The sequence below is a fragment of the Chaetodon auriga genome, chromosome 11, assembly GCF_051107435.1.
Source record: "Chaetodon auriga isolate fChaAug3 chromosome 11, fChaAug3.hap1, whole genome shotgun sequence".
Classification (NCBI taxonomy): domain Eukaryota; kingdom Metazoa; phylum Chordata; class Actinopteri; order Chaetodontiformes; family Chaetodontidae; genus Chaetodon; species Chaetodon auriga.
Window position 1 is genome coordinate 3,244,799 of NC_135084.1, and position 26,066 is coordinate 3,270,864.

At 40.9% G+C, this 26,066-nt stretch overlaps 1 protein-coding gene across 1 annotated transcript; it reads right to left on the bottom strand.

Annotated features, from left to right (window-relative positions):
- Positions 1–11,357: 11,357 nt before the first annotated feature.
- Positions 11,358–24,525, bottom strand: LOC143328275 (cytosolic phospholipase A2 zeta-like). Its single transcript, XM_076743342.1, has 18 exons — positions 24,498–24,525; positions 23,881–24,012; positions 23,357–23,391; positions 23,193–23,238; positions 22,549–22,621; positions 22,188–22,324; positions 21,830–21,961; positions 21,558–21,598; positions 17,824–17,962; positions 17,107–17,243; positions 15,090–15,312; positions 14,856–14,973; positions 14,347–14,484; positions 14,150–14,257; positions 13,314–13,493; positions 12,414–12,586; positions 12,120–12,306; positions 11,358–11,572 (listed from the first exon to the last, which is right to left on the bottom strand). Exons 2-18 carry the CDS (start codon positions 23,998–24,000, stop codon positions 11,358–11,360), a joined length of 2,202 nt encoding a protein of 733 aa, XP_076599457.1. The 5' UTR covers positions 24,001–24,012; positions 24,498–24,525.
- Between the last annotated feature and the right edge of the window lie 1,541 nt (positions 24,526–26,066).

The window sequence follows — 26,066 nt, forward strand, 5'->3', positions numbered from 1 at the left end:
TCACCACTATCCACAACCCCCCTCTGCCCAAGCTTTCTCCCTCCAACCCTCAACCCTCCCTGGTGATCCCTCCCTTGGACTCAACTCAGAATCAGAATCAGAATCAGAATCAGAAAAAGCTTTATTGCCAAGTACGATTTTACACATATGAGGAATTTGTTGTGGTGTATTTGTTGTATGACACATCTACTAAAAATAAGAGTACAAAATATAACAATATAAATATATATACACATATATATATACACAAGTCTGTTTTTTGTTTGTTTGTTTTTTCCGGAAACACAGTCTGTTTTTTCAGAAAGAAGTCCAAGCTGAGCATTAATGTAACGCATAGAGCTGTATCTATGTCAATGTGACAAGATGAGGCAGAGGTGGAGTGTGAAGAGTGTCGGGGGGGTTCCAGGCCTTGTTAATAAGGCTGACAGGAGACGGGAAAAAACTGTTCTTATGGCGTGAGGTTTTGGTCCTGATGGACCACAGCCTCCTGCCAGAGGGGAGTGTCTCAAAGAGTTTGTGTCCGGGGTGAGAGGGATCGGCCACAATCTTTTCTGCACGCCTCAGGGTCCTGGAGGCGTACAGGTCCTGGAGAGATGGGAGATTGCAGCCAATCACCTTCTCTGCAGACCGAATGACACGCTGCAGTCTGCCCTTGTCCTTGGCGGTGGCAGCAGCATATCAGACAGTGATGGAGGAGGTGAGGATGGACTCAATGATGGCTGTGTAGAAGTGCACCATCATTGTCTTTGGCAGGCTGAATTTCTTCAGCTGCCGTAGGAAGTACATCCTCTGCTGTGCTTTCTTGATGAGGGAGCTGATGTTCGGCTCCCACTTGAGGGCCTGGGAGATGATAGTTCCCAGGAAGTGGAAAGACTCCACAGTGTCAATAGTGGAGTCACAGAGGGTGTTGGGGGCAGGTGAGGCTGAGTTCTTCCTGTTGTCCACAACCATCTCCACTGTCTTTAGAACGTTGAGCTCCAGGTTGTTCTGGTTGCACCAGGTCACCAGATGGTCAACCTCCAACCTGTAGGCGGACTCGTTGACATCAGAGATGGGTCTGATGAGGGTGGTGTCATCCGCAAACTTCAGGAGCTTGACAGACTGGTGACTGGAGGTGCAGCTGTTTGTGTACAGGGAGAAGAGCAGAGGAGAAAGAATGCAGCCCTGGGGGGATCCGGTGCTGATGGTCTTTGCGATGGAGATGTGTTTCCCCAGCTTCATGCACTGTTTCCTGTCAGACAGGAAGTCTGTAATCCACCTGCAAGTGGAGTCAGGCATGCTCAGCTGGGAGAGCTTCTCCTGAAGCAGAGTTGGGATGACGGTGTTGAAGGCAGAGCTGAAATCCACAAACAGGATCCTAGCATAGGTTCCTGCGGAGTCCAGGTGCTGGAGGATGAGGTGGAGGGCCAAGTTGACTGCATCGTCTACAGACCTGTTGGCTCTGTAGGCAAACTGCAGGGGGTCCAGAAGAGGGTCAGTGATGTCTTTGAGGTGTGAGAGCACAAGGCGCTCAAAGGACTTCATGACCACAGAGGTTAGGGCGACGGGTCTGAGGTCGTTAAGTCCTGTGGTCCTTGGCTTCTTGGGAACAGAGATGATGGTTGAAGACTTGAAACAGGCTGGCACATGACATGTCTCCAGTGAGGTGTTAGAAATGTCTGTGAACACTGGAGACAGCTGATCAGCGCAGTGCTTCAAGGCGGATGGGGAGACAGAATCCGGTCCAGCTGCTTTCCGGGGATTCTGTCTCCTGAAGAGTTTGTTGATGTCCCTCTCATGGATGGAAAGAGTCGTCACTGAGGTGTCGTGGGGGGTGGTTGCTGGACTGTCCCTTTGTCTTTCAAAGCAGCAGTAGAACTCGTTCAGGTCATTGGCTAGGCATCGATCGTTGATGGAGTGGGGGGCTTTCGGCTTGTAGTTGGTGATCTGCCTGAGCCCTTTTCAGACAGACGCAGAGTCGTTAGCTGAGAACTGGTGTTGGAGCTTCTCAGAGTACAGTCGTGTGGCCTCTTTCACCGCCTACTCCAAGTAATCAGTGCAATAGTCTGGACAATAAGCTGTGCAATAAAAACATGTACATAACAATCTGTAAATACGATCTACAATTTCTTACATTTTTTTTACAATTTCTTTCTTTTTATTTTTATTTAAATCCTCACTCTTTTGTATATACTGTTTTGTGTCTAATCTGCATTGCACTTCTTATATTAATCTTTACTGATGCTGCTGTATTCTGAAATTTCCCCTCGCTGGACAAATAAAGGAATATTGATCTTGATAAACTTGTACTTTGACTCTTTGTATCTGTCTCTGTCCCCACTCCTGAAGGCCTCTTCCTTTGCCAACCTTAGCTGTCTGAGTTGGGCTGTGAACCAGGGTTTGTCGTTGTTGTAACTCACCCTGGTGCGTGATGGAACACAGCAGTCCTCACAGAAGCTGATGTAGGACGTCACAGCCTCCGTGTACTCATCCAGACTGTTGGTAGCAGTCCTGAACACATCCCAGTCAGTAGAGTCCAAACATGCCTGGAGATCCTCCACAGCCTCGCTGGTCCACTTCCTTGATGTCCTCACTACAGGTTTGCAGAGCTTTAGTTTCTGCCTGTATGCAGGAATCAGGTGTACCATGACGTGGTCAGAGTGGCCCAGTGCAGTGGTCCAGGGGACGGCGTGATAAGCATCCCTGACTGTGGTGTAACAGTGATCCAGAATATTCTCCTCTCTGGTCGGGCATTTGATAAACTGTCTGTATTTAGGGAATTCATGCGTGAGTCATATGAACAATGGAAATGCAGGTGTGATAGTCTTATGACATCAATCCTGTATTCAAAGGCAGCATGGAAGATGCCTACTTTTTTGCCATCGGTGCTCTGACAAAGGGCTATCCTGATGGACAGCGGTGGACAGCCGGTGTAGGACAGACATACTTTAGCACCTGGGCCTTCTGGTGTCAGTAACAGCGGAGGAGCGGCGCCTTTAGTGGCTATGTAACCCAAATAAATGGGCGAGGCCTGCTGCAGGACTTCGGTCCAAAAAATGTTGTGTCTAGTGATAAAAACACTGCTGATTGCTCATCGAAATTATCTACAAAAATATTCTTACTTGGTTACCCTAATGATTAAAAAGGAATTTGGCTGTAACTCTTACAGGATATATGGGTGGCATTTGATAAACTGTCTGTATTTAGGGAGTTCACGGAAATGCAAGGCAGAATGTGTGTGGAAGGTGTCGGTATCACACTTGCTGATATGCAATCAACTGCTTAACCAGTTTCACAAAAGTTTTTTATAACTGAAGGCCATAGAGAAAAGAAACTTTGTTGAGAAATACTCTGTAAGGGACTGGACATAGATGGATAATGGGACAATGGAGCCAAACTGACAGGCTTTGCTACAAACATTAAACTAAATACTATGGAATACTACACAGAACATCGTAGGAAATCCTGAAAGGAAACCTGTGATGTGTGTTATTCTTTCATCACACATTCTTACTCTACTCAAATCCAAAAATCAAAACAAAATAAATGAAGAAAAAACTAGATTGGGACATCTCATTTTTTATATCACAACATACATCAAAGTATACACATCACAACCAGAATCAGAATCAGAATCAGAAATACTTTATTGATCCCCGAGGGGAAACTGTTTTTGTTACAGGTGCTCCTTACAAGAATAGAAGAGATAGAGGAGATGAAGAAAAGATAGAAGAGATAATAGAGGAGATAGAAGAGATAAACATGTAGTGTAAGTAAAAGGATATTACACAACTTGAGATATTGCACGGAGTAATTACGCTGTTGGTTATTGCACATGATTATTGTTCTAAGTCGGCAGTGAACTGCAGTATAAATATGAATGATCTGACAGGGAGTGAAAAAGTCCAAGGGCCATTCAGAGGGAGGAGTTGTACAGTTTGACGGCCACTGGCAGGAATGATTTCTTGTGGCGTTTGGTTGTGCATTTTGGTGGGATGAGTCCCTCACTGAAAGTACTCTTGTGCCTGACCAGCACATCATGAAGTGGGTGTGAGACATTGTCCAAGATAGTTCATAGCTTAGTCAGCATCTTCCTCTCTGAGACCATCGTCACACTCCATCCCCACGACATCACTGGCCTTGCAGATCAGTTTGTTGAGTCTGTTGGTGTCCGCCATCCTCAGCCTGCTGCTCCAGCATGCAACAGCATAGAGAATAGCTCTAGCCACCAGACTCATAGAAAATCTTGAGCATAGTCCTGCAGATGTTGAAGGACCTCAGTCGGCTCAGAAAATAGAGATGACTCTGGCCCTTGCTGTAGAGAGCGTCAGTGTTCTTTGCCCAGTCCAGTTTATTGTCAATATGTACCCCCATGTACTTGTGATCCTCCACAATGTCCGCACTGACCCCATAGACGGAAACAGGGGTCACCGGTGCCTTGGTTCTCCTCAGGTCCACTACCAGTTTCTTAGTCTTTGCCACGTTTAGTTGCAGATGGTTCTGCTCACTCCATGTGACAAAGTTGTCCACAGCAGCTCTGTACTCATTCTCATCACCCTTACTGATACATCCAACTATCGCAGAGTCATCAGAAAACTTCTGAAGATGGCAGGTCTCTGTGCAATAGTTGAAGTCCGTGGAGTAGAGGGTGAAGACGAAGGGAGAGAGGACCGTCCCCTGCTGGGCCCCAGTGTTGCTGACCACTCTGTCTGACACACAGTTGTTAGCTCCGATTCTTTTGTTGGAAGCCCAAGAACAGTCTGGCGCAATCTTCAGTTCACAGTCAAAGTACTTACTGAGGTCACACATAAAGCAATGCAGCGCTGTTCTCAGAATGACAGAGCTCCTGCAGGATCTCAGCCAGAATGAGCACAGTTTTCAGGCAAAAGTTCACATTTATCTTGTTGAGTTTGACCAACCCCGTACAATAAACATACATACGTTACAGAACGTAATTGGCCAGTTTCCAAGATGTAGACGTACCATATCTTTGTCCTAGACATGTGATAAACAACCTGTATGTGTGTGTGTTGTCACGAGACGTGGAACTAATGTAACAGGCGTCATAAACAGAGAAGAGAGGAGATGAAAGTATCTGTTGTTATCAGAACTGGTCTTTACCAGTCATTATTATCTTTATAGGCTATGAAGGACATTCGTACCATAACATACAAGCACAATAAAGATCATGGAATGAGAACACATGAAATCACTTTAAAGGACCAAATTGATACATTACAATTCCCCCTTTTGACATGATTCTATCATGTCTCTTCAAATGATGGACGTTATATGTATACACGTCTCATAAATGCTGATAAAATAATGATAAATAAAGTAATGGTAAATCAATTACATCATCAGCAGCATAAATTCTTCATACAGAGATTGTCTATATAGAGACACTATCCGACAATGATTTAAACAAAAACATATCACTCAAACTCAATTAACACAATAAATGAGTACAATCATGAATAACAAATGAAATGACAAATAATATGGATAATATGATGTATCACAAACCACGTGGATTTGGCGATCTTGTAACAGCGGAGGAGCGGCGCCTTTAGTGGCTATGTAACCCAAATAAATGGGCGAGGCCTGCTGCAGGACTTCGGTCCAAAAAATGTTGCGTCTAGTGATAAAAACACTGCTGATTGCTCATCGAAATTATCTACAAAAATATTCTTACTTGGTTACCCTAATGATTAAAAAGGAATTTGGCTGTAACTCTTACAGGATATATGGGTGGCAGAGATGGGATCAAGTCACCCATGTGCAAGTCTCAAGTAAGTCTCAAGTCTTAACCTTCAAGTCTCAAGTAAGTCCCAAGTAATTTTTTTCTTAAGCAAGTCAAGTCAAGTCAAGTCACAGGTAATGTCAAGTCAAGTCGAGTCAAGTCCTGTAATAGATCAAGTCAAGTCCAAGCCAAGTCACATTATTCCAATCTTACCTGCAGAATCTGGTCTTAATAAAGAGAAAACATAAGATATTAGTAACTGTTAGATAATATTAGCAGCCAATTTATCTAACCTGTTTAAAAAGTATGACTTTGTAATTACTGATAAATTTAGTAAAATACATGGAATCAAAACACAAATAACTTCAGGAAGTCATTTATTATTTGTCACCCAAAACTCAATTCCTTCCTTGAAGCATTTTAGTTACCTAGCAAAAAGCAAATAGAGGAAAAGTAAGAAAAAATAAACCTAATAATATAGAGCATCAAAGATGTATATGTGTTTCATCTGTGATCATCTTGAGACACCAAGTTGGACATCAGAGCTCTAAATACTTCCTGACGGTTTTACACACCAAACCTTCACTCTAAATAAAAAACAAATAACTTCAAGTTTTCTCGAAAAAATATTACCTGACAGCCAGGCTACAACATTTAACTTTGTTACATTACAAGTCTGGCTGTCTGTAGAATATCTCAGAAAGTCATTTCTTTTTCACAAATTGTTGCATTTGCAAAATATGAGGTTGGAAAGTGTCTTGTCTGCGAGCCGTGCACGATGTGGCCTCATAATTATGCCACCATGGCTGAAGACCCTTTTGTCCTACACACCGATGCTTCCAACCAGGGCTTAGGGGCAGTTCTGTACCAGGAACAGGAAGGAAAAATGCATGTCATAGTGTACACATCCCAGACCCTTCCTGGCTCAGAGAAGAGCTGCCATCTCCTTTCCGGAAAATTGGAGTTCCTTGCCCTTAAATGGGCCATGTGTGAAAAATTCAGAGATTATTTGATCAGCTCATCCTGCACTGTGTATACAGACAATAATCCGCTTACTTATGTTTGCGAAACTCAATGCCACCAGATGCCAGTGGGTTGCTGAATTAGCGGATTTCCACCTTACCATCAGATACGGACCAGGAAGGGAAAATGTCGACGCCGATAGTCTCTCGAGGATGCCTGTGGACATCAATGCCATGATGGAAGAATGTGTAGAGGAACTGTCATCCCGTTCAGTACAAGCAATAGTACAGTCCGTTGAGACACCAGATTCTCACACAGTATGGTCTATGGCTCTCTCTGTCAGAACATCAGCCTCTCTCACTTGCAGAGATTTGTTGAGCTCAGAGGGAAGATAAAAATATCGGCCCTGTGGTGGAGTGTCGTCAGTCAAATAACAGGCCTGATAGTAAACAATTAAAATCATTCAGTGCACAGATTAAAGACTGATAGGTGAATGGGAGAAACTCACTCTGGATGATGATGGCATCCTGCGTCGGAAAACAGTAACAGGAACACAGCTTGTCCTGCCAAAGAAATACAAGGCAGCCGTCTTGACAGAACTGCATGATGAAATGGGACATCAAGGAGTTGGCAGAACTACCTCGCTGGTAAGGGAACGCTTCTTTTGGCCCTGCATGCAGAAAGACATTGAACATTATGTGGCACAGAGTTGCTCCTGTTTGAAGCGAAAGAAGTCCAGTCAAAAGAATAGAGCACCGTTGACAAACATTGTCACAACTCAGCCATTTGAATTAGTTCCCGTGATTTTCTTGCATGTTATCAAATGTTCAGGTGGGTATGAATGCATCTTGGTTGTTATTGATCACTTCTCAAGATTTGCCCAGGCCTATGCTACAACCTCCAAGTCGGGTAAAACGGTGGCTGATAAGATATTCAACAATAATGCATTGAGGTTTGGATTTCCCCAGCGCATACACCATGACCAAGGAGGAGAATTTGAAAACCACAACTAAAAAAGAACTGTGGAGTGTCAGGCTCATGGACAACAACATACCATCCTCAAGGAAATGGCCAAGTTGAACGCTTCAATTGCACACTCATTCAGATGCTGAAAACACTTGCAGAAAAGGAGACCGACGCCTGGGAAGTCCTGGTCATTAATCCTTTTGCAGGATCATTGACCAACCCAGCTATCATGTGAGTCGTAACGGTCACATGAGTCATGGTGTTTATGGGTCAGTGGATGTTAATGGGTGAGGGATGGTGTGAATGGGTGGGTTGTTGACCCACCTGGCCATCATATCCTCCTGACTACCAGGAAAAAAAAATATTGCCCAATCACAACCTTTTTTTGAATTCCCCAAATCTCTGGAAGGTAATTAGAATACTGAAAACCAAAGTACCAAAGCCCACCCCTTCTTCACATTTGGTATTATTGAAAAGCCCTAAATGTTCTCTGTAGATAGCAAAAGGAGTTAATTCAGTAGTATGCAGTGGGTGAGAGATATTTAGATTTACAAATGTCCTCCACAGAGGACCAATTTGTACTACTGGTAGTCAGCAGGTTATGAGTCGGTAAGGTCACGTTAAGCTGCCTGGGGAGGGATATCAGGACTGTATTGCAAATGGCTGATAAGTAGTGTCGTAGGCCACCTCCTCTGTTCAGTGTTGCTTGTTCCAGTTTGATATGGGTGACTTCTTTCATCAAGTATAAATCCAGTTTAATCCTAAACTGAGGCTTCTGTTGACTTTTACAAAGCATTGCATGTGTGGATGACAGTGCAGTGTCGTCACAGGGGACTGTGATTTCCAGCAGGACCATTTGCTTTGTAGATTCCAATATTCCTTTGTCTGGTGGAGCGGGCTGAGTGGTTGCAATGTTTTTCTGGGAACCTGAGCTGCTTCCTAGGTCAACTAGCCAGTCCCGTGCAGTGGCAAGAGGCTCTCCTTAGGAGCTAGGTTGATATTGTGCCTTCTGCCCTGCTCTGATGAAACTGATGAACAGTTTGGGGGGGCTTGTTGATTGTTGCTGTTTTGAATTGTTGTGACTGTGTCTACCGAAGACCTTAGGACTGTAGAATTTAAGGAATTTACAGAGCATGTTCATGCTTCAAAGTATAGATGTCTCAGCAAAACAGTATGTTTTTTCACAATGACACCAATTAATTCCAATGAAAGTTGAACACTGGACCTAATGGCTCAATTCAAAGATCAAAATTTTAATGTGTGTGATTGATCATGAAATTTTCTTCATATTTTTCTTTTGTAATGGATGTGTGTTGCAAAAAGTCTGTCTACATCAGAGAGCATCATGTGACGTGCAGTTTCAACTGTCGCCACTAGAGCCAAATCACCTGTGTTGCTGGAGGTTTGTTCCCAGTGGAGGAAGCTTTTTCATTTTTGACACTCCATGAGCTTTTCAAACTATGATAATACAAATAATACTATAATACCATTAAATGAGGCCGCCCCTATAGCTCACTTGGTAGGGTGTGCACCACATGTATTGAGGCTGTCAGTCCTCTGCAGTGGCCGCGGTTTGACTTCCACCTGTGGCTCATTTGCTGCATGTCGTCCCCTCTCTCTCTGCCCCCTTTCCTGTTGTACCTTCAGCTGTCGCTATCATAAAGGCTAAAAAGCCCCCCCCCCCAAACAATTTAACAACAACAACAACAACAACAACAACAACAATAATGAACCCCTGCGTTTCCTCTCGTGCCAGCCCCAGAATAAACGTTACATTTTTAGCCCCATTACTATCATTAGCAGCTTGTTGTTCATTGTCATTTTATGTGCATCCCAGAGAGACCAGCAACCACTTTGCTGAAGCTAATGGGGGTGTGTGACACTTTGATATCATGGGGTGAAAAGAACATTGCAGCCTGTAGGGGCTTCTAGCAGGTTTCAGTCATTTAGTTTCAAAGTGCCTCAAGTGGGGACATGTAGGACTACCCATGCACTGAGTCTGTGCCCTTAGTATTCATCCATTTTCATTCTTCAGTTGGCCTGCTACTGATGATCAAGCAATTAAAACAGTTGTGTCTTTTTGTGTGTCTTTTTGTGTTTGATGCAAAATGAAGAATGGTGGTGGTATAGAATTCCTCCTTCATCACATCAAAATTTTTAACAATTTCAGCTATTACAATGAATTGAAAACTCAAATAGCATTAATTTTAAATTGCTTTTTTAAAACCCTACAGATGATTTAGATTTATATGTTCTACAATAGGCGCAGCAGGTAGTGCGCGTGCCTCACAGCAAGAAGGTTGCTGGTTCGAACCCTGGGTCGGGCAGGGCCTTTCTGTGTGAAGTTTGCATGTTCTTCCCGTGCATGCGTGGGTTCTCTCCGGGCACTCCGGCTTCCTCCCACAGACCAAAAACATGCTCATTAGGTTAATTGGTCTCTAAATTGTCCGTAGGTGTGAGTGTGAGTGTGTGAGTTGTCTGTCTGTGTGTCTGTGTATGTAGCCCTGCGATCGGCCGGCGACCGGTTCAGGGTGTACCCCGCCTCTCACCCATTGCTAGCTGGGATAGGCTCCAGCCCCCCGCAACCCCGAAATGGGATGCGCGGGTAAAGAAGATGAATGAATGAATGAATGTTCTACAATAATCCATTGAGTGACCAAGTCTTCAGAAGCACAGTTCACAAAGAAAGTTTATAAGGAAAAAATAAATTATAAGATTCCCATCAATTCCATTTGGACACAGAGGACTTGATAGCATACAAAGCTTTACATCACACCCATTACCACAATCTAATTGTAAGTCTTAAGGCGGTGCCTTCCCTCCAGTTAGGCAGACATTTTCCAACGATAATGCTTTTACCACTCAAAGCCTGTTTGGCCTGGGACCAGTGCCAGACTGTCTGATTTGGAATAAATCTTAGCCATAAACCTTACTGTTAATACTTTGTTGGCAGTGTCTCTGAGAATATACAAGATATGAGTTTTCAAACATTGCTGAGATCTTTGAATAATTATATTGACATATACTTCAAGACAGACATCAGACCATATTAAGCATCAATAAATTCATTGAATTAATACTAATTTATAATCAATATTAATTGTGATGTAGATTAGAGGTCCATCATAGAACATTGCTTTAATATGTCATAGAAGGCCTTTCAAACTCAAAATGACAAATAGTGAACTGCCATAGTTATGAGAGAACAGGGCATCAAAGCTGGTTCAGGTATTGAAAGTTTTCCAGTTCCATGCTGTTTTCCAGTGTTTACTCATGTAATCTTTCTCTGATGATTCAACACTGCAAAAAGAAATGCATGTACAATAAACTGCATACAGTGTTGGGTTGATGTTTATGGATGTCAGCAAGCATGCATGAGAAATTTGGTTTGTTGTTTTTTCTGTCATTGCGATAGATCTATAATTTTAAGGTAGGTGAAAAAGTTTAGGGAATAAATGATAAACAATTTGTGATACTTTAACTTTCAGTTCTACAAAGTGAAGATTAGTATGTGCCACATTGAAACGTTGTTTATAGTGTTGCTAAGCAAATATCCTGCTTAGTATCCTAAACAAGAGAGTCATATCAGGCTTAAGACAAATTACTGTAGCCACATGTCAGCTTGAATAGAGGTCTGCCAATTACCAATTAAGGCAACATACAAGAACTTGGTGTGGTAAACGGAGGCCTATTAAATCCTCATCTCTTATTTCTTTATCTTGGATGTCTTCATCTCCAGGACCTTGCCCAAGACTTCAAGGATGGTCTCCTTGTTGTTTAATATGTTGTAAGAGGCCAACTCCACCAGAGTCTCATAATCTTCTTCTGAGTAGGTCACGTTTTTGGTGGCGTATGGAGACTCGCTGGTGCTCACATCCACCTCCCCAGCTTTTATTTCTTCCTCAGTTTCACGCTTCACACCTGTTAAATCATATGACATTAATATAACTGGTTAAAACTTGTTTCATACAACCCATCCATCTATGTTGTCACTTCAGAATAAATAAGGGACAATGAGGGTAGCAACATTAAGTGAAAAATGAAAAAGGAGCCGTAAACTATTATGGAATATTTTGACTCATGTGATGTGTACAATGAAATTAGTGTTGAACATCAGTACATGGGAGTACATGGGATGCCCTGCTGGCCTTGGGGTTAATGAGGTGGGTATCTGGCTGGGGGACCTTTGTTGCACGTCATTATATCCCCAAATTTCCTGTAATCTCTCTATTGTAGCAATCTAATAAGGGTATGAAATGCACAAATAATACTAAAAATAAGTAACCCTGTCCTGCCATTATCAATAACATTTTTCCTTTTGAAAAGATCTTTGTTGGTCCATGACTTCCAGGATAACTAGACTAGCTTGAATAGTAAATCTTCATAGGAATTCTTCCTATTGCTATATTGCTAAAGTAATAAAAGCAACACCGTTGCACTGAAATTCAGCCACTTAAAATTTGCATACCGGGATGTTTGAAGTGTTTGTATGTGACATTGACAAGTGGGAAATGAACCACTATCGGGGCCTTGGGATTCTCCTTATCCTCAAAGATGTAGACCTCCTTCTGTGGCTCCTTTTCCAGACTGGCAAAATCAGCACTTGGGAAGGGGATGTTACGATCTTTGCAGTAAGCCGCTGTCTTCTCTAGGACCTGACAGATTAAACATGATCATAAAAAGTAATGTTAATTCATTTATGGAATACATTCAGGAACCATTCTGTCTCTTTCCGGGATGAGCTTCTCCTCCTTCTGTTTACCCTGAGGATGTGCTCTGGATCCCATGAGTAACTCAGACATATGATGACATCCACATCTCTCTCTGGCCGCAGGACAGGCGCACAGCCAATATTGATAACATGACCAGAGTCCACCAGGAACATGGTGGGGTCCTTGGGTGTCAGTTGGTTTGGGAAAGAATCCGGATGTGTCTCTGGACAGAAAATAGAAGATAATAACAAATAAGCTTTCAGCCAATTGCAAGAATTGGTGGACAAGTAAACAGAAAGTGAAAAAACTGACCCAGACATACTGTCCATTGTATTCTGTGCTTTACTTTTCTGTTCTTAGGCAACCATTATATGAAATGATGCTGCCTTGCAACAGCAAACTATGTAAGGGTCCTGACACCAAGGAAGTGAGCAATATCTGTACAGTCTCCTCAGCAGTTACTCTGCAAATTCAGCATATTAAGATAAAGCAAATATAACTAGTTTGTGCATTTGGCTGTGCATGCTGTTAAAATGCTGCACAATATGCTATTACAGCGCAGTTCTTTAGCCAAGTCTCCTCTGGAAAGTCACAACCTTGTTGTGGAAGACAATCTTGTGTTTTCCTTCAATCCAAGAATCCAATACACATCAGAATGTTGAGACTATTCCTGTCAGCACCAACAGAACAAGACATCCTTTCCCTTTCAGGTAAAACAGGGGTCAAGTTGGGGTGTATCATTGCCCTCTATCTATTTATCATTCTCCATTTCATCAATCAAAACCTGTCTCCTAAAAAAATGGGCATTCTTGAAATGTACATGCTACTTTAACTTTATTTACCCTTAATGCATTGCTGCTAGAGGTCCAGTATTGTGCAAAAGATACTGAATTTTGTGTGACTGTGTTGTGTGCAAGCAACATATCGATAACAGGAGTGAGAGAGCCTACCTTTCCAGGCAACAAAGTTGCTGTTTTTATTGTAATCAAGGTGCATGAAGAGGCCACGCATGAAATTGTACATTTCAGCGATGACTGGACGATTTTTGAAGAAATCACTCAGCATGCTTGTGACACCAGTGAGTGGATTTATCAGGTATGTGTCGAGAGTTGATGGTCGAGTGTCAACCTCTGTCAAAAGAACACAACAGTTTAGTAACACATACATGACATTCAGAAAGTTCTGATGTAAACATGGAAGTGTCAGTACTTTAGTAGACTATGGTAGTAATTAATACTGTCAAAGGTTTTGTGTGAACAATGAATGATTGCAATGACTTAAGAAAATGCTTGGAATGATTAGTGACAATAGTCTATATTTTTCTTATTGTCAACTATCCCATGAAATGACCAAAACCAACAATAAATCCATCCTACTAACATGTATTGTGCAACCAAAGCCTGATATATCTTAATCCTCTGTGATCAATGCACAACCACTGCAGTGACAGACATGTTTGCCATCATGATGAACATGGACACTGCAGTTGATTTTTAGTCCATCTCACATACAACATCATTGTGCCATACCGTAAGTACTCACTAGCACACCAAAGCTTCCTAAAACAGTCCACACTATTCACTCCAGTTTGAATGGCATCAGTTAAACATAATGATGGCTCAGCTAGATATTTTAGGAAATTGCTGAACCATTTGTAAAATCAAAGTATATATTTGTGAACACCGTGGGGAAGTGAGAAAGAACTGAGAAATGGAATGACACGTTGTTGGTTTTGGCCTTAAATAGGATTTTAAAATAGATTAAATAGAAACACCAGCAGCTGTACCTAATGCGCTGATATCTGGTCCGAGCCAGGGGCTCCAAGAAGGCAGGGACCCGGTGGCAAGTGTCCAAAGCTCGGTCAGGTTGACAGAAAATATGCTGCTCCATATTCCTGATAGGGTTGACAAATGAAAATAAAACACTGGACTACTTGTATTGTAGTACTGTGCATGGACACTGCGACAGGCACCGTGGTCTTACCCATCAGATACCGTATGCGGACTTCTTTGTGCCTCTTCATGATGTGACCAAGGAAGAACTCACTCCCAAAGTCCTCACTTTTGACAAATGCCCCATACTTCTGCATGCCTACCTCGTAGGGGGTAAACTCACACCACTCTGTCAAAGAGATTTGTTACATTACTACATAATATTATTAAATTCAGTCATTTTCACAGTATTTTCACAGAATTTTCACTTCTTCACTTCCTGCTGGATATTCACATATGCCCACGGTTGGAAAAATGTAATATTCATTTCATTTGAAAACCTTTGTATAAAAACATTGCATTCATAGGTTTTACTTCAGTTCCACATCAAACCTGCAGTTGTTTTTGGTACAGCTATGAACAATTCCATTTGATATGCTGTATACTGTATGTCCTTGGGCTTCAATTACCTTCCACTAAATATGTTCAGGATTACAAGATAATTTTTCAGCCATTACATTAATTCATGTACACATGAAACATATCCTCCAGAATAATTACCAGCTTCAGATTCACAGCCCGATAACTTATCCTTCATGTTGACAGCAGTGTATATGGGTAAAGGGTTTTGCCCTTCATCCACTGCCAACTGCTGCTCAGACAGTGTGCTGGTGACCTCCTGTAATTGCAACCACATATAACAAATATTATTTGAGGAAAAAAGTAGTCTTTGCACCTTAATTTTAAGATTTCAAATTAATATATAATTTAACTGCAAAGTATTCAGTTACTTACTCTCCCAAAGACAAGATGCTCAAGGACCAGGCCTGCCATATCAATGAGAGACACAATGTAACCCTCGTTTCCCTTCTTTGTCATTTCTTCACTGTAATACTGCAGTTTCTCAGGAGAGAAGGCACTCAGAGTACTCTTGGTCATCTGTTTCTTCGCTGCTGAGATGACACTGTCCATGTCCTCCTGTGACCAGTTAGCTTCTTGATACAGAGTAGACATAGCCCTGTTCACATGGAAAATAGTGTTAAGGGGATACAATGATCTGAAAACAATTCATATAACCTGGTAAATATATATTTAGACAAAACACAAAGAGACAGCCGAGGGTTTGCCAGCATTTTCTTAAAGCTGCAGTAGGTAAGATGGAGAAGAGAGCAGAATTAGCCTGAAAATTTGAACCAACACAAGTTCCACATCACCCCCCCTCCCTCTCCGCTGCACTCATGCCCTGCCTCCAAGCCCCTCCTCCCTGCGGCGTCTGCGCAGCTGCCATGACAACCAGTAACGTTAGCCTTAGCATCGGAAACAAGCTAACTCTGCCCAGCTGCTACATCACAGTTGCTAACATACCGTATGCGCTGCAGAGTGTTACTGTAACAATCACCATATTAGCTTTCTGGTTATTTGTTGTCTTAGCCGTATATGCTGTTGTCAGCAGCAGCGGTATGGGCAGTTTCTCCTTTGCGGGTGGCTGTTGCTCCGCCATAGCTTTCAGTAGCCTCCTGACGCTGCTCACAGAGTTGTTTGACTGAGCAGCAGCCGGCAGCATGAGCGGAGGGAGGGGGCGATTCACAGCGTGTGTGAGCAGTGATTGACAGATGTCAGACACTCTCTCAGACGCTCCTCTGATTGGTTGTTTTGTGCCAGGCGCGGTGGATTCTTGCAGATGGCATTAGGAGCAGTAGGTGGGATCAATGGAGCCGTTTTTTTCATAGATTACATGTTTCATGCACTGCTGTCTGGGCATAGGGACAGTTTTAGCAAATATGACAAAAAATTACTTTTATACAAGTTACCTACTGCAGCTTTAACCATAACTCTGTTTTTAGGTGTGGCCTCCATGAAAGAATTGTTTAAGGCCAGCACAAATAATTATTAATTATTAATTTAACCCATCACATTTTACTTCACAGTAAGTGCACTGCACTTTTAGCACTTTTCTACCTTAACAGACAAATCATTATTCATCTCTCATTCACCCTCACAGACCAATGCAATGCGATGGCCTGTTCATCAGGAACAACCTGGGGTTGAGTGTCTTGTCCAAAGACACTTTAACAAATGGACAGGAGGAGGGTGTGTGGAACCTCCAACCTGGTGATTAGTGGATGATCCATTCTACCTCCTGATTTGCCCATAAGCTACAGTGACATAATGAGGCTAAGGAAGATTTAGAGTAATTGAAAACAAATCAAACAAAGAAATATAATAAAACACAATAACACTGTTTCATTTTCTTTTCATGTATGCATGTAATGTGTCACAATTAGATGAAGAACATTTGTAAAAGAAAAGGGAGGAAACATCAAATCACAACACAGAAAATAAAATAAAGATGTAGGGGGATGAAGCACAGGTGTTTCAGTGCTGTCTAGCAGAAAGTAGCACACACCTGCCAAATACAAATTACCATTAGTTTTCATGAGGAGGGACAATTTTCTTTTTGAGATGGACACACAATGTCCATTCAAAAATACAAAAAAAAAAAGTTAAAAAAAAACTGTAGGACTCTTGTCTATATCTATCTATCTATCTATCTATCTATATATCTATAGATATATCTATATCTATATATATATATATACACGTATGTATATACGTGTGTATATATATATATATATATATATATATATATATATATATATATATATATATTCTATTTTCTAGCATAAACAGGTCATGCTCCTTATTCACAGCCCCACTGCAATGTTTCCTTGTATGCTATGCTAACTGCCTATGTAAAATAAGATTGATAGTAGAATACTGTGGACACTGACTACTCAACTGGTTTTCTCACCATGTGGATCCAGAAACTCCAGTGATGTAGGTGGTAGCATCCAGGACCCCAATATCCTTCAGGGCCCTCAGACTACCAAGGAGGCCTGTCATGGCTCTGGTCCCTCCTCCTGAAGCCACCACTGCTATAGTTGGCACCTGGGCAGAGGATAGAGAAATGTGGTTCTCACAGATCAGTGGTGCTTTACACCAAATGCTAATGTCAGCATGCTAACATGCTCATAACAGTAATATTAACATGGTGATCTTGAGTAGGTAATGTTTAATGTTCACCATGGTCACCTTTGTTAAGTAATCTTAGTTTAGCATGTTAGCATGCTAACATTTGCTAACTAGCACAAAACACGCAGGCTGATGGTAATGTCTTTACATTGGCAGGTATTTGGTCGGAAACCAAAGAAATGGACAAACTGACATTTGAATGTGATGAAAGATCTCTGTAGCTACATAGACTAGATGAGAATAATATTGCTTTTTTTCTATTTTTTTTTTTTTGTTAAGCAAATCATTTTTATTTATTTACTTTTACAGCTGCAGTGCAGTACTTTTATATATGAATAACATTTGTTACATTCAAGCCCTTGCCAAATGAGTTCACTCAATGCTGATTAAGCCTTTCACCATCAGGTAAATCTCTGCATTTTGCAGTACACCAGAGTTTTTAAATAACAATAATAAGGTAATAACAACGTAATAATGTCCAAGAGTTGCACTCTACCTTTTCAGGTTCTAGTTGTGAGCCAAGGCCTAAAATCTTCTGCAAAGCCTGTGCCACAACAACTTTCCTCTTCTTCAGATACTCTTTCTCTTGAGGTGGGATGTCAAAATCCAGACGAACTGCAAGAGGTTCCCCCTCGCTGTGGATATCCGAGGTAAATGCAAGTGAAGCAGAACACAAACCAAAAAGCATTGTTTCACTGACTGACTCTTCTGGATGAGAAGCATTGAGTTTGTTGCACCCCTGTGCAGTATTGTGTTGTCTATGGTCAGAAGGATGCGCATGTCTGTAAGCTTTGGTCTGGCTGTTTTCATGGTTTGGTAGAGGCCCCTTAGCTCCAATGAAGGGAAATCTTAATGCGAAATCATACAATGATATTTTAGACAATTGTGTTCTTACAAGTTTGTTTCAACTGATTGGGTTTGCCCTTTCCTGTTTCAACATTACAATACCCATACAAACAAAAGCAGCTCTATAAAATCTATTTAAAATCTAAAAAGAATCTTAAAAGAATGCCTTTCTAGTTTGGTGTGGAAGAACTTGACTTTCCTGCACAGAGCGCTGACCTCAACCCCACCAGACACCTTTGGAATGAACTGGAATACCTACATGAATGGTCAAGTTCACTTTACTCTATTCTGTACACACATCTGTCTTTCTTTCTTTTGCTCTTCCTGAGGCCTCCTCTATTTTTAAGGGTTTTTTAGGCAACTTTTTCTGTATCTGAATTGAGGGTCTGAGGATCGATAGTGTCATATGCTGCACATTTTGTAAAGCCCCTTTAGGCAAATTTGATTGATGTTTAGAAATAAAATTTACTTGACGAATGCTTTTGTGGTAGAATGGGAGCAAATGCCTGCAGCCCTCTCAGAAGGCTGGAGGCTGTTACAGCAGCAGATCAGTGCCCATGGTTTTGGAATGACATATGGTGTAATATTTGGGTGCCCCCATACTGCTGCACCTTACCACTCATGTGTTTCCACATCTAAATCCACTGTATCCTGTGAAGGAAAAAATGCCACATTACTATAAAACAAATATCATTTAAACAGCCAACAAGCAAAATTTCTTCTGTTCATCTCCTATAAATCTGAGGTGAAATAGAAAAGAGTGACTACGGTAACTTGTCAGTCAGTTATTTCTTGCTGGTAAAAGATTTTTCCTGTCTTCAGGTGTCAACAGGCAAACAGGTACTCGAGCTTTCAGCACTTGTTTCATTTGAAAACCACCAGGTGAAAAGTGTTAATGTGATTATTTTGATGATGATTTTATTTTGACATATCTGAGGCAATAATGAAAAATAACAGCTTGGCCTGGCTCTGCCTCATATGTTCAGCTGTTCAATACAAAGGCAGCACTTAATCTAGCTGCACACAAACTACTAAGTCCTTACCTGATCAATAACAAGGGACAATTTGTCAGCATGTTCGGCTGGTAGAGGCTTGACATTTACAGAATATTGCATTCCACCAGTAGAGACAAATGTATGATCATGCATCTGGAATACAAAGAGATAAATAACATGTTACGTTAAACATTTCTTGCAATTTTGATTAATATGTTAATTTGTTGCACTTTGTAGGCGTGTAGAGAAAAACAGCTACGAAGTTCTTATAAAAGAAAAGCATGAGGGTGAAAAGTTCTTTCTGTCAAACAGATAACACTAACAGACAGTTACAACTCACTTCCACATTTAGTTCTGTCTCCAAGTCTCTATTGATGAAGAAGCGCAGTTTTGCGGTGTCCTTTCGATTAACTGTTTGGCTCTCCTGAAAGGCCCCCCTCAGCTTCACCACCATTTCCGTAATAGCTGGCAAAAATTGAAGTTTGCAAGAGAATACTATCACATGCATATCTGTGAAAACTGATCAATAGCATTCAGGGTTGCTTCATAAGTCATTACTAATAGTTAGCATAATTCCAAAGCCATTCATTTGTCCTGAAGATGACCTCTCAAAGGACTCTTGATTTTTGTAATTTGAGGTATGTTACATGTCTCTTGGTCAGACTGTTTTCTTCCACAGCCTGCTGAGCTTGTAAAAACTGAGAGGACCTACAAATTTAACACAGACTAAACAGCCACACTTAGGCTGCAATGTTCACTGTAAATAACACAAATGTAAAGATGGATAAAGCCATTGTTTAGGTTTAATATCCATTCTACATTTAGCTCCTGTTTCGTCTCAAGCAAGGCAACATCTGGTTCAATGGTTGCTGAATGCTCCACGACTAAAACAGTCAACTTGCAGGCTGTGGAACCAAAACTATTAGTTAAAAACATTGAGAGTCTTTGTAGAGCTGAGGGGAATGGAGTTAAGAAGCTGAGTGATAATTCACTGTGTGTTCATTACCAAGTTACCCCTTCCACATTACAGTCATTTGAGCCATTGTAAATATAAAAATATTGATTTGAGCAGCTTAAAATTGAATGTTGGCCACCAATGAAGTCATTTTCCCTACAATCTTAAGATTTCAATGAAGTCATTCATGCCTGTGAAGCTGGCTCAATCATTCTTTCCAATTAATGAAAGCACTATTTGACCAGGACAGCGACAGCTTTAAGTCATTTCAACCTGACTAATTGAATTGGACAGAATTGTAGCCTACATACATTTATTGCTCAATAGCTTGTCAACATGGATATCGATTGCAGAGAATGGGGCAGCCTGGAAGACACAGAGACACAATTACTCTTGTTAGGGTCATTAAAGCAAGATACATTCATACTTCATAATTGTTTGTGCAAGTATCAGAACCTTCCTGGTCTGTGTTGTGAGGCAGCTTGATGGTCATATAAGATGCATTGCTTCATTTCCATGTCAAATTAGTGTTTTACTGAAATTTATGGGAGTGTGTGACCTTAAGTTTCCCGTTGATTCCTTGTGCCATTTGACCAAATTATTGAGGGCAATACATTGAGCTAGCTTGATGGCGATTTACACACTTGCTATACGAACCCTTAGAAAACGACATGAATCAGTGTCACAAGTGTGGCAGTGGGTGCGCTGATATTTTTGGTTTCACTCAATAATACACAGTCAGTCAAAGATTTCAGACTAAAACGTTAATGCCAACTTTTTGATGCAATTCGAAAATCCTCCTGCAGCCGTCTTAAAGGTACAATGTGTAAGAATTGGCCACCTGTGGAAGGTTGCTTGACAAAAAAAGTTAAGAGGGCTTTGAAATGTTGTAAACTTGCATTCATGCCAGCTGAAACAGACAGTGGGCTTTACTGTCAGACTATCACCTCTTGAGGTACAAAGTGGTATTACAAGACAGGACTGGCTGAGGCTAGCTGCTTAGCATGCTAACTTCAGTAGATATCTCTGCATCACAATGCACAACGTCTTTGGAAATACATCAGAACTGTTACTCCACATTCTGTTGATAACGTTCATTCATTCTTGTCACTCTGATCCATGATTTCAGTCATCCTGTCCTTGGGAATTACATGGCTTCTTATATTCCAAGCTGGTGATCATCCATACTTTGTCAGGATTTCAGCTAACATGGAGGATGGAGGGGTGTGTTTATTTAGACATACAAGCTGAAGCCATTTCAAAAGTCTTACCACAAGGACACCATTACTGAGATATTCACATGGTTGGTCCTCACTACAAAAAAAAGACATTTATTGTGAAGAAGATCAGAAGGTGTACTAGAATAAGAGCAAATTTCTGTAAATATCTTGTAAGAATGTAAAGTAAACAGAGCAATATATGAATCTCAGTTACCTGTCAAGTAGCTCAAACTCTATTTGCAGTGTGTCCTCTCTCTATACAGAAATAGACACAGGAATAATCTTGAATCATAATCATTTGGTTAATGGCCATATTATAAGCACATTCACGCTACTAACATGAGAAAGAACATGGCATACACTTAGAAACAACTTCTTTTCTTCTGACCAAGTACAGCTGGTCACAGATCAGTCCCATGCCAAAATGCATCACAATTACAGCAAGTGTTGCAAAAGTCATTTTCAATATTTTGTTGATGCTTTTACCTCAGGGTTTATGATGAAGACCTTGGTCTCCTTCTTCCCGACTGTGAGGTTGGTGATGTCAAACAAAAGTGTAGAAATCATGTCATCACGTGCCATTGGGTCCTCATCATACATCCTGATCTCTAAAATGTTCTGGGGAAACAGCAGAGGAACTCACTCTTCGCAAGTGAAGCAGCCACCGTTAAAACTGTAGCAAAAAAGACTACACACTGTTGTCATTTGAATATTAATGTGCTTGCTACACCACCGAGGAAAGATGAGGTGAACTGTTTTTTTTTTTTCCAGGGTGGACTGAGCATAACTGTACAGTCAGCCAGATGCTTGTGTTTGATGTCACGCTAATACTGAGTGGACTCACTTTCACATGGCTTGGGACCCTGAAGGTAAAAGTTTCATTCCACTCTGGGTTGTTATTGTTGGACACTGTTTTTGTGCGGTAGGTCCTTGTCGTCGCCGTGGGGAGAGAGAGAATGACATAGCAGTCGGATTCAGACACTGTAACAAAGAGACAGAAAAGACAGGAGCATGAAAACAGATGGCAGTTTCAGTTCAGCAATGATAAAGCACTGCCCTCTGCGTGTCACTGTGTATGTCTCATGTGAAAAGGTAAAAATAAATAAAGTCGGTGAAAATGATTTTAAAAAGTGGTTGTCATTCCAAAAACACGCACAGCACAAATGTGCTATTTAACAATCCTGTGACCTGAAAGCTGTTCTTACAGTAATCTTCGGATTGATGTGTGTTTGCCTTCAGTATGGTGGCATTCAGGATCCAGTGGGAGACAGCTTCTTTCTGTTGAACGAGCCAAACAAAGCAATTATAACAAGACCTATGCCATGACAACCGTTCCTCTATTTAGGTGGACAGTTTTTGTTCCCGTTCCTGGTAAAGTGCAGCAGAACTCTGTTTGAAGCTTTTGGACAACACCACACAGAAGAAAGCCCAGCAGAGTTATTGTGATCAAAATATGTACAACCCTGATTCCAAAAAAGCTGGGATGCTGTGTAAAATGTAAATAAAAACAACTTTTTACGAACAATAGTTTTACAACGTGTTCCTGAGCCTGATATGTGGTAATATCATTTATATCAGGGGTTCTCAAACGTATCACTCAAATGTCTGCTTCTGATTTTTATTCAAGATCAGATGTCCAGAACGATTGGTGATAACAAAACATTTAATCAGTGAATTAAAGTCCACCTCTTGTGAATGAGCCAGCATGAAACCAAGGCAGACAATGCTCAGACACTTAGTCCATATTTATTTCTGACTCAGACATATTCTGACAACTACATTTACACCAGTTAGTGTGTCCCAGAGAAAGCAAGACACATTCTGTATCTGTGATTTCAAGACACCTTACCGTTATGGGGACATCAGTGGGGGGGCCTAAAACTTCCTTCTCTCTTCTTTCTCAAAAAAAAAGAGAAACCAAAGCATGAATTATTTCAAACTAAGTTCAAAGCTAAATAGTTCCAACTAAAACATAACTTTAGAAATACTGAGGAATGGAAGAGGAACAGTTACCCATCCAGCAGCTCAAAGGTCACCCAGAGTTTACCCTGGGACCAAAGAGAAGATGGCAGGAAAATATGTGAATGTGTGATGGAAAGCAAACATGGTAATCGTATCACATCCAGGCATGAATCTATCTAATGTCTGCTTCTACAGGTATGCAGTCTGATTTATAGACTGCCTCCAATCTACAGTTTGGGAGTCAACAGCCTTGCTCAAGGGCACCTGAATGATGGTAATGATGGAGGGGGCCTCACTGTCTGTGCTCCAGTGAATACTGTCATTTGTGTTGACACAACCAGAGGTGCTATTAGTGGAGGACAGCAGCGTTACCTCTGCACCACCTCTGTGCTCATGCTGCAGCACAAAATATTATAGTTCCTCCACCATATGCAAACATATGGACAGTCATGTCTGTTTATAGTTTCTCAAATGTGGTTTGTTACAATCTGCCAGTTTCAATTCAATCAACTCTTTCAGATGGATAATCATGTAAATGTGTGTAATTACTGTGGAGGTATGTTTGAAATTTTTACCTGAGGGTCTATGAGGAATTCCTTGGTTTCCTTTTTCCCTACAGTCAGGCTGCTGATATCAAGCTTTAGGGTGGAGATCAGCTTGTCATATTTGAGAGAGTCCTCATCATACAGTGTCATCTCAAGAGTATTCTGGAAGCACAACACAGTTGTTATAGCAGGGTCTGGTTTTTCTACAAATAACAAAGAGTTCCTGGTAGCTACAGTGATTGTCTAAGAGTAGAGAGTATTATGTGTTTTACATATTGTAGCATACAGAAGCATATATATATTTACATTTCACTCGTCAAAAAACATATATTTTTGTTTTGAGTTAAGCACAAAGTCATTTAAAATGTCCTCAGAGAACCATTAATGAAGATGTATGAGAACAAAAGCTGAATTTTATAGGAGGTTCAAGGAAAAACAACTTTTATCTCTATGAAAAACCAAAAGCTCTGGACTGAATCCTACATGTACTGCTTCAAGAAAAACCCTTCAAATATGATTCTTAGGCCACGTGTTGTAAAATATTCAAACAAAGAGTAAAGAGTAATTCGTACAGTACATGTGTACATTCTATACATGAAATATCTTTGTCACTATGTTATATGTATGAACAGTTGAAGCGCTCTCACCTCGAGATTATCATTGACCTCAAAAGTAAAAGTTTCATTCCACTCTGGGTTTTTGCTGTTTGCCACGGTTTTAGTCCTGGAGACTCTTGCAGATGTGGAGGGGAGACATACAGTGACATAACAGTCTGCCTCAGACCCTGGTGTTTGAAAACACGGAAAAGATTAATAGACATGATTAACATATCAAACATAGGTCATAACAGATTTGCCCTGCTCCTCATTAATGTGAATGTTGGTGTTAAAGGCCCTGAAAAGCTAGTCAGAGTACGGCTTTGTTGGAAAAATGTCATGTCATCTACGCAGTCGCGATGAAGCTGTTTGGATTCATTTTTCATTTTTCAGTGGAAAAATTCTGAATAAATATTGTGTTTCTCATTGTCAAAGAAAAGTCATGTGAACAATGGGAAATGCAGATTAGAATGTTTGTGGAAGGTGTCGGTATCACACTTGCTGTTATGCAATCAACTGCTTAATCAGTTTTACAAAAGTTTCTTAGAACTGAAGGTCAAAGAGAAAAGAAGCTTTGATTAGAAATACTCTGTAAGGGACTGTGCATGGATGGATAATGGGACAATGGAGCCAAACTGACAGGCTTTACTACAAACATTAAACAAAATACTATGGAATACTACACAGAACATCGTAGGAAATCCTGAAAGGAAACCTGTGGTGTGGGTTATTCTTTCATCACACATTCTTACTCTACTCCAATCCAGAAATCAAAACAAAATAAACGAAGAAAAAACTAGATTGGGACATCCCTTTTTTATATCACAACATACATCAAAGTACACACATCACAGCATGTTCATTCAGATCAAATTGATAGCTATACATACAATAGTCTGTAGAGAGGATGTTTTCTGCTCTCAGTATGGTGACACCCAGTGTCCAGGAGGTGACAGTGTCCTTCTGTTGAAGAAAGCAACATATGAAACTAGAAAGCTATGTGATATGTTTAAGATGACAGGTTTCGAGATAGCACAAAGTGTGTAGATTTGAAAATAAAAGCATGTATGTATTAAAAGGCTTCTGGGACTAAATGGAGAGGGTTTTTTTTTTTTGAGTGTGGCTTAGACAGTGTCAGCTCATTAATCGGTTTTCTATTCTGAGCTCCATCAAACTAAACCTGTTTGTGAGTCTCTTTGATGCTTCTTTCTCTGACAAAGATTTTGAAACATCTCTATGTGATTAAGAAGAAACTTTAACATGAGAAGATTACAGTATGACAAGTCCTTTGGGAGATAGCGCTGCTGCAGTTCCATCAATCAATGTCAGCTGTACATACTCTGTTTTTACATATTTAATGCTTTAGAATGGTAAATCTGAAACCCATGATCAGGTAGGTATGTGATGAGTGATGTAAGAATGAGCTGATGAAAAGTGTTAGAAGTCTATCTTCATCAGGGTCCTAGATTCATTGTGATGTACCCCGCAGCTCTAATAAGTAGTGATGGGAATTCCGGCTCTTGTAAGAGAGCCAGTTCTCAGGGCTCGGCTCTCATAAAAGAGCCGGCTCTTTCGGCTCCCAAGTGGCTCTTCAGATTTTTTGTTGCTTAAATGTATTTA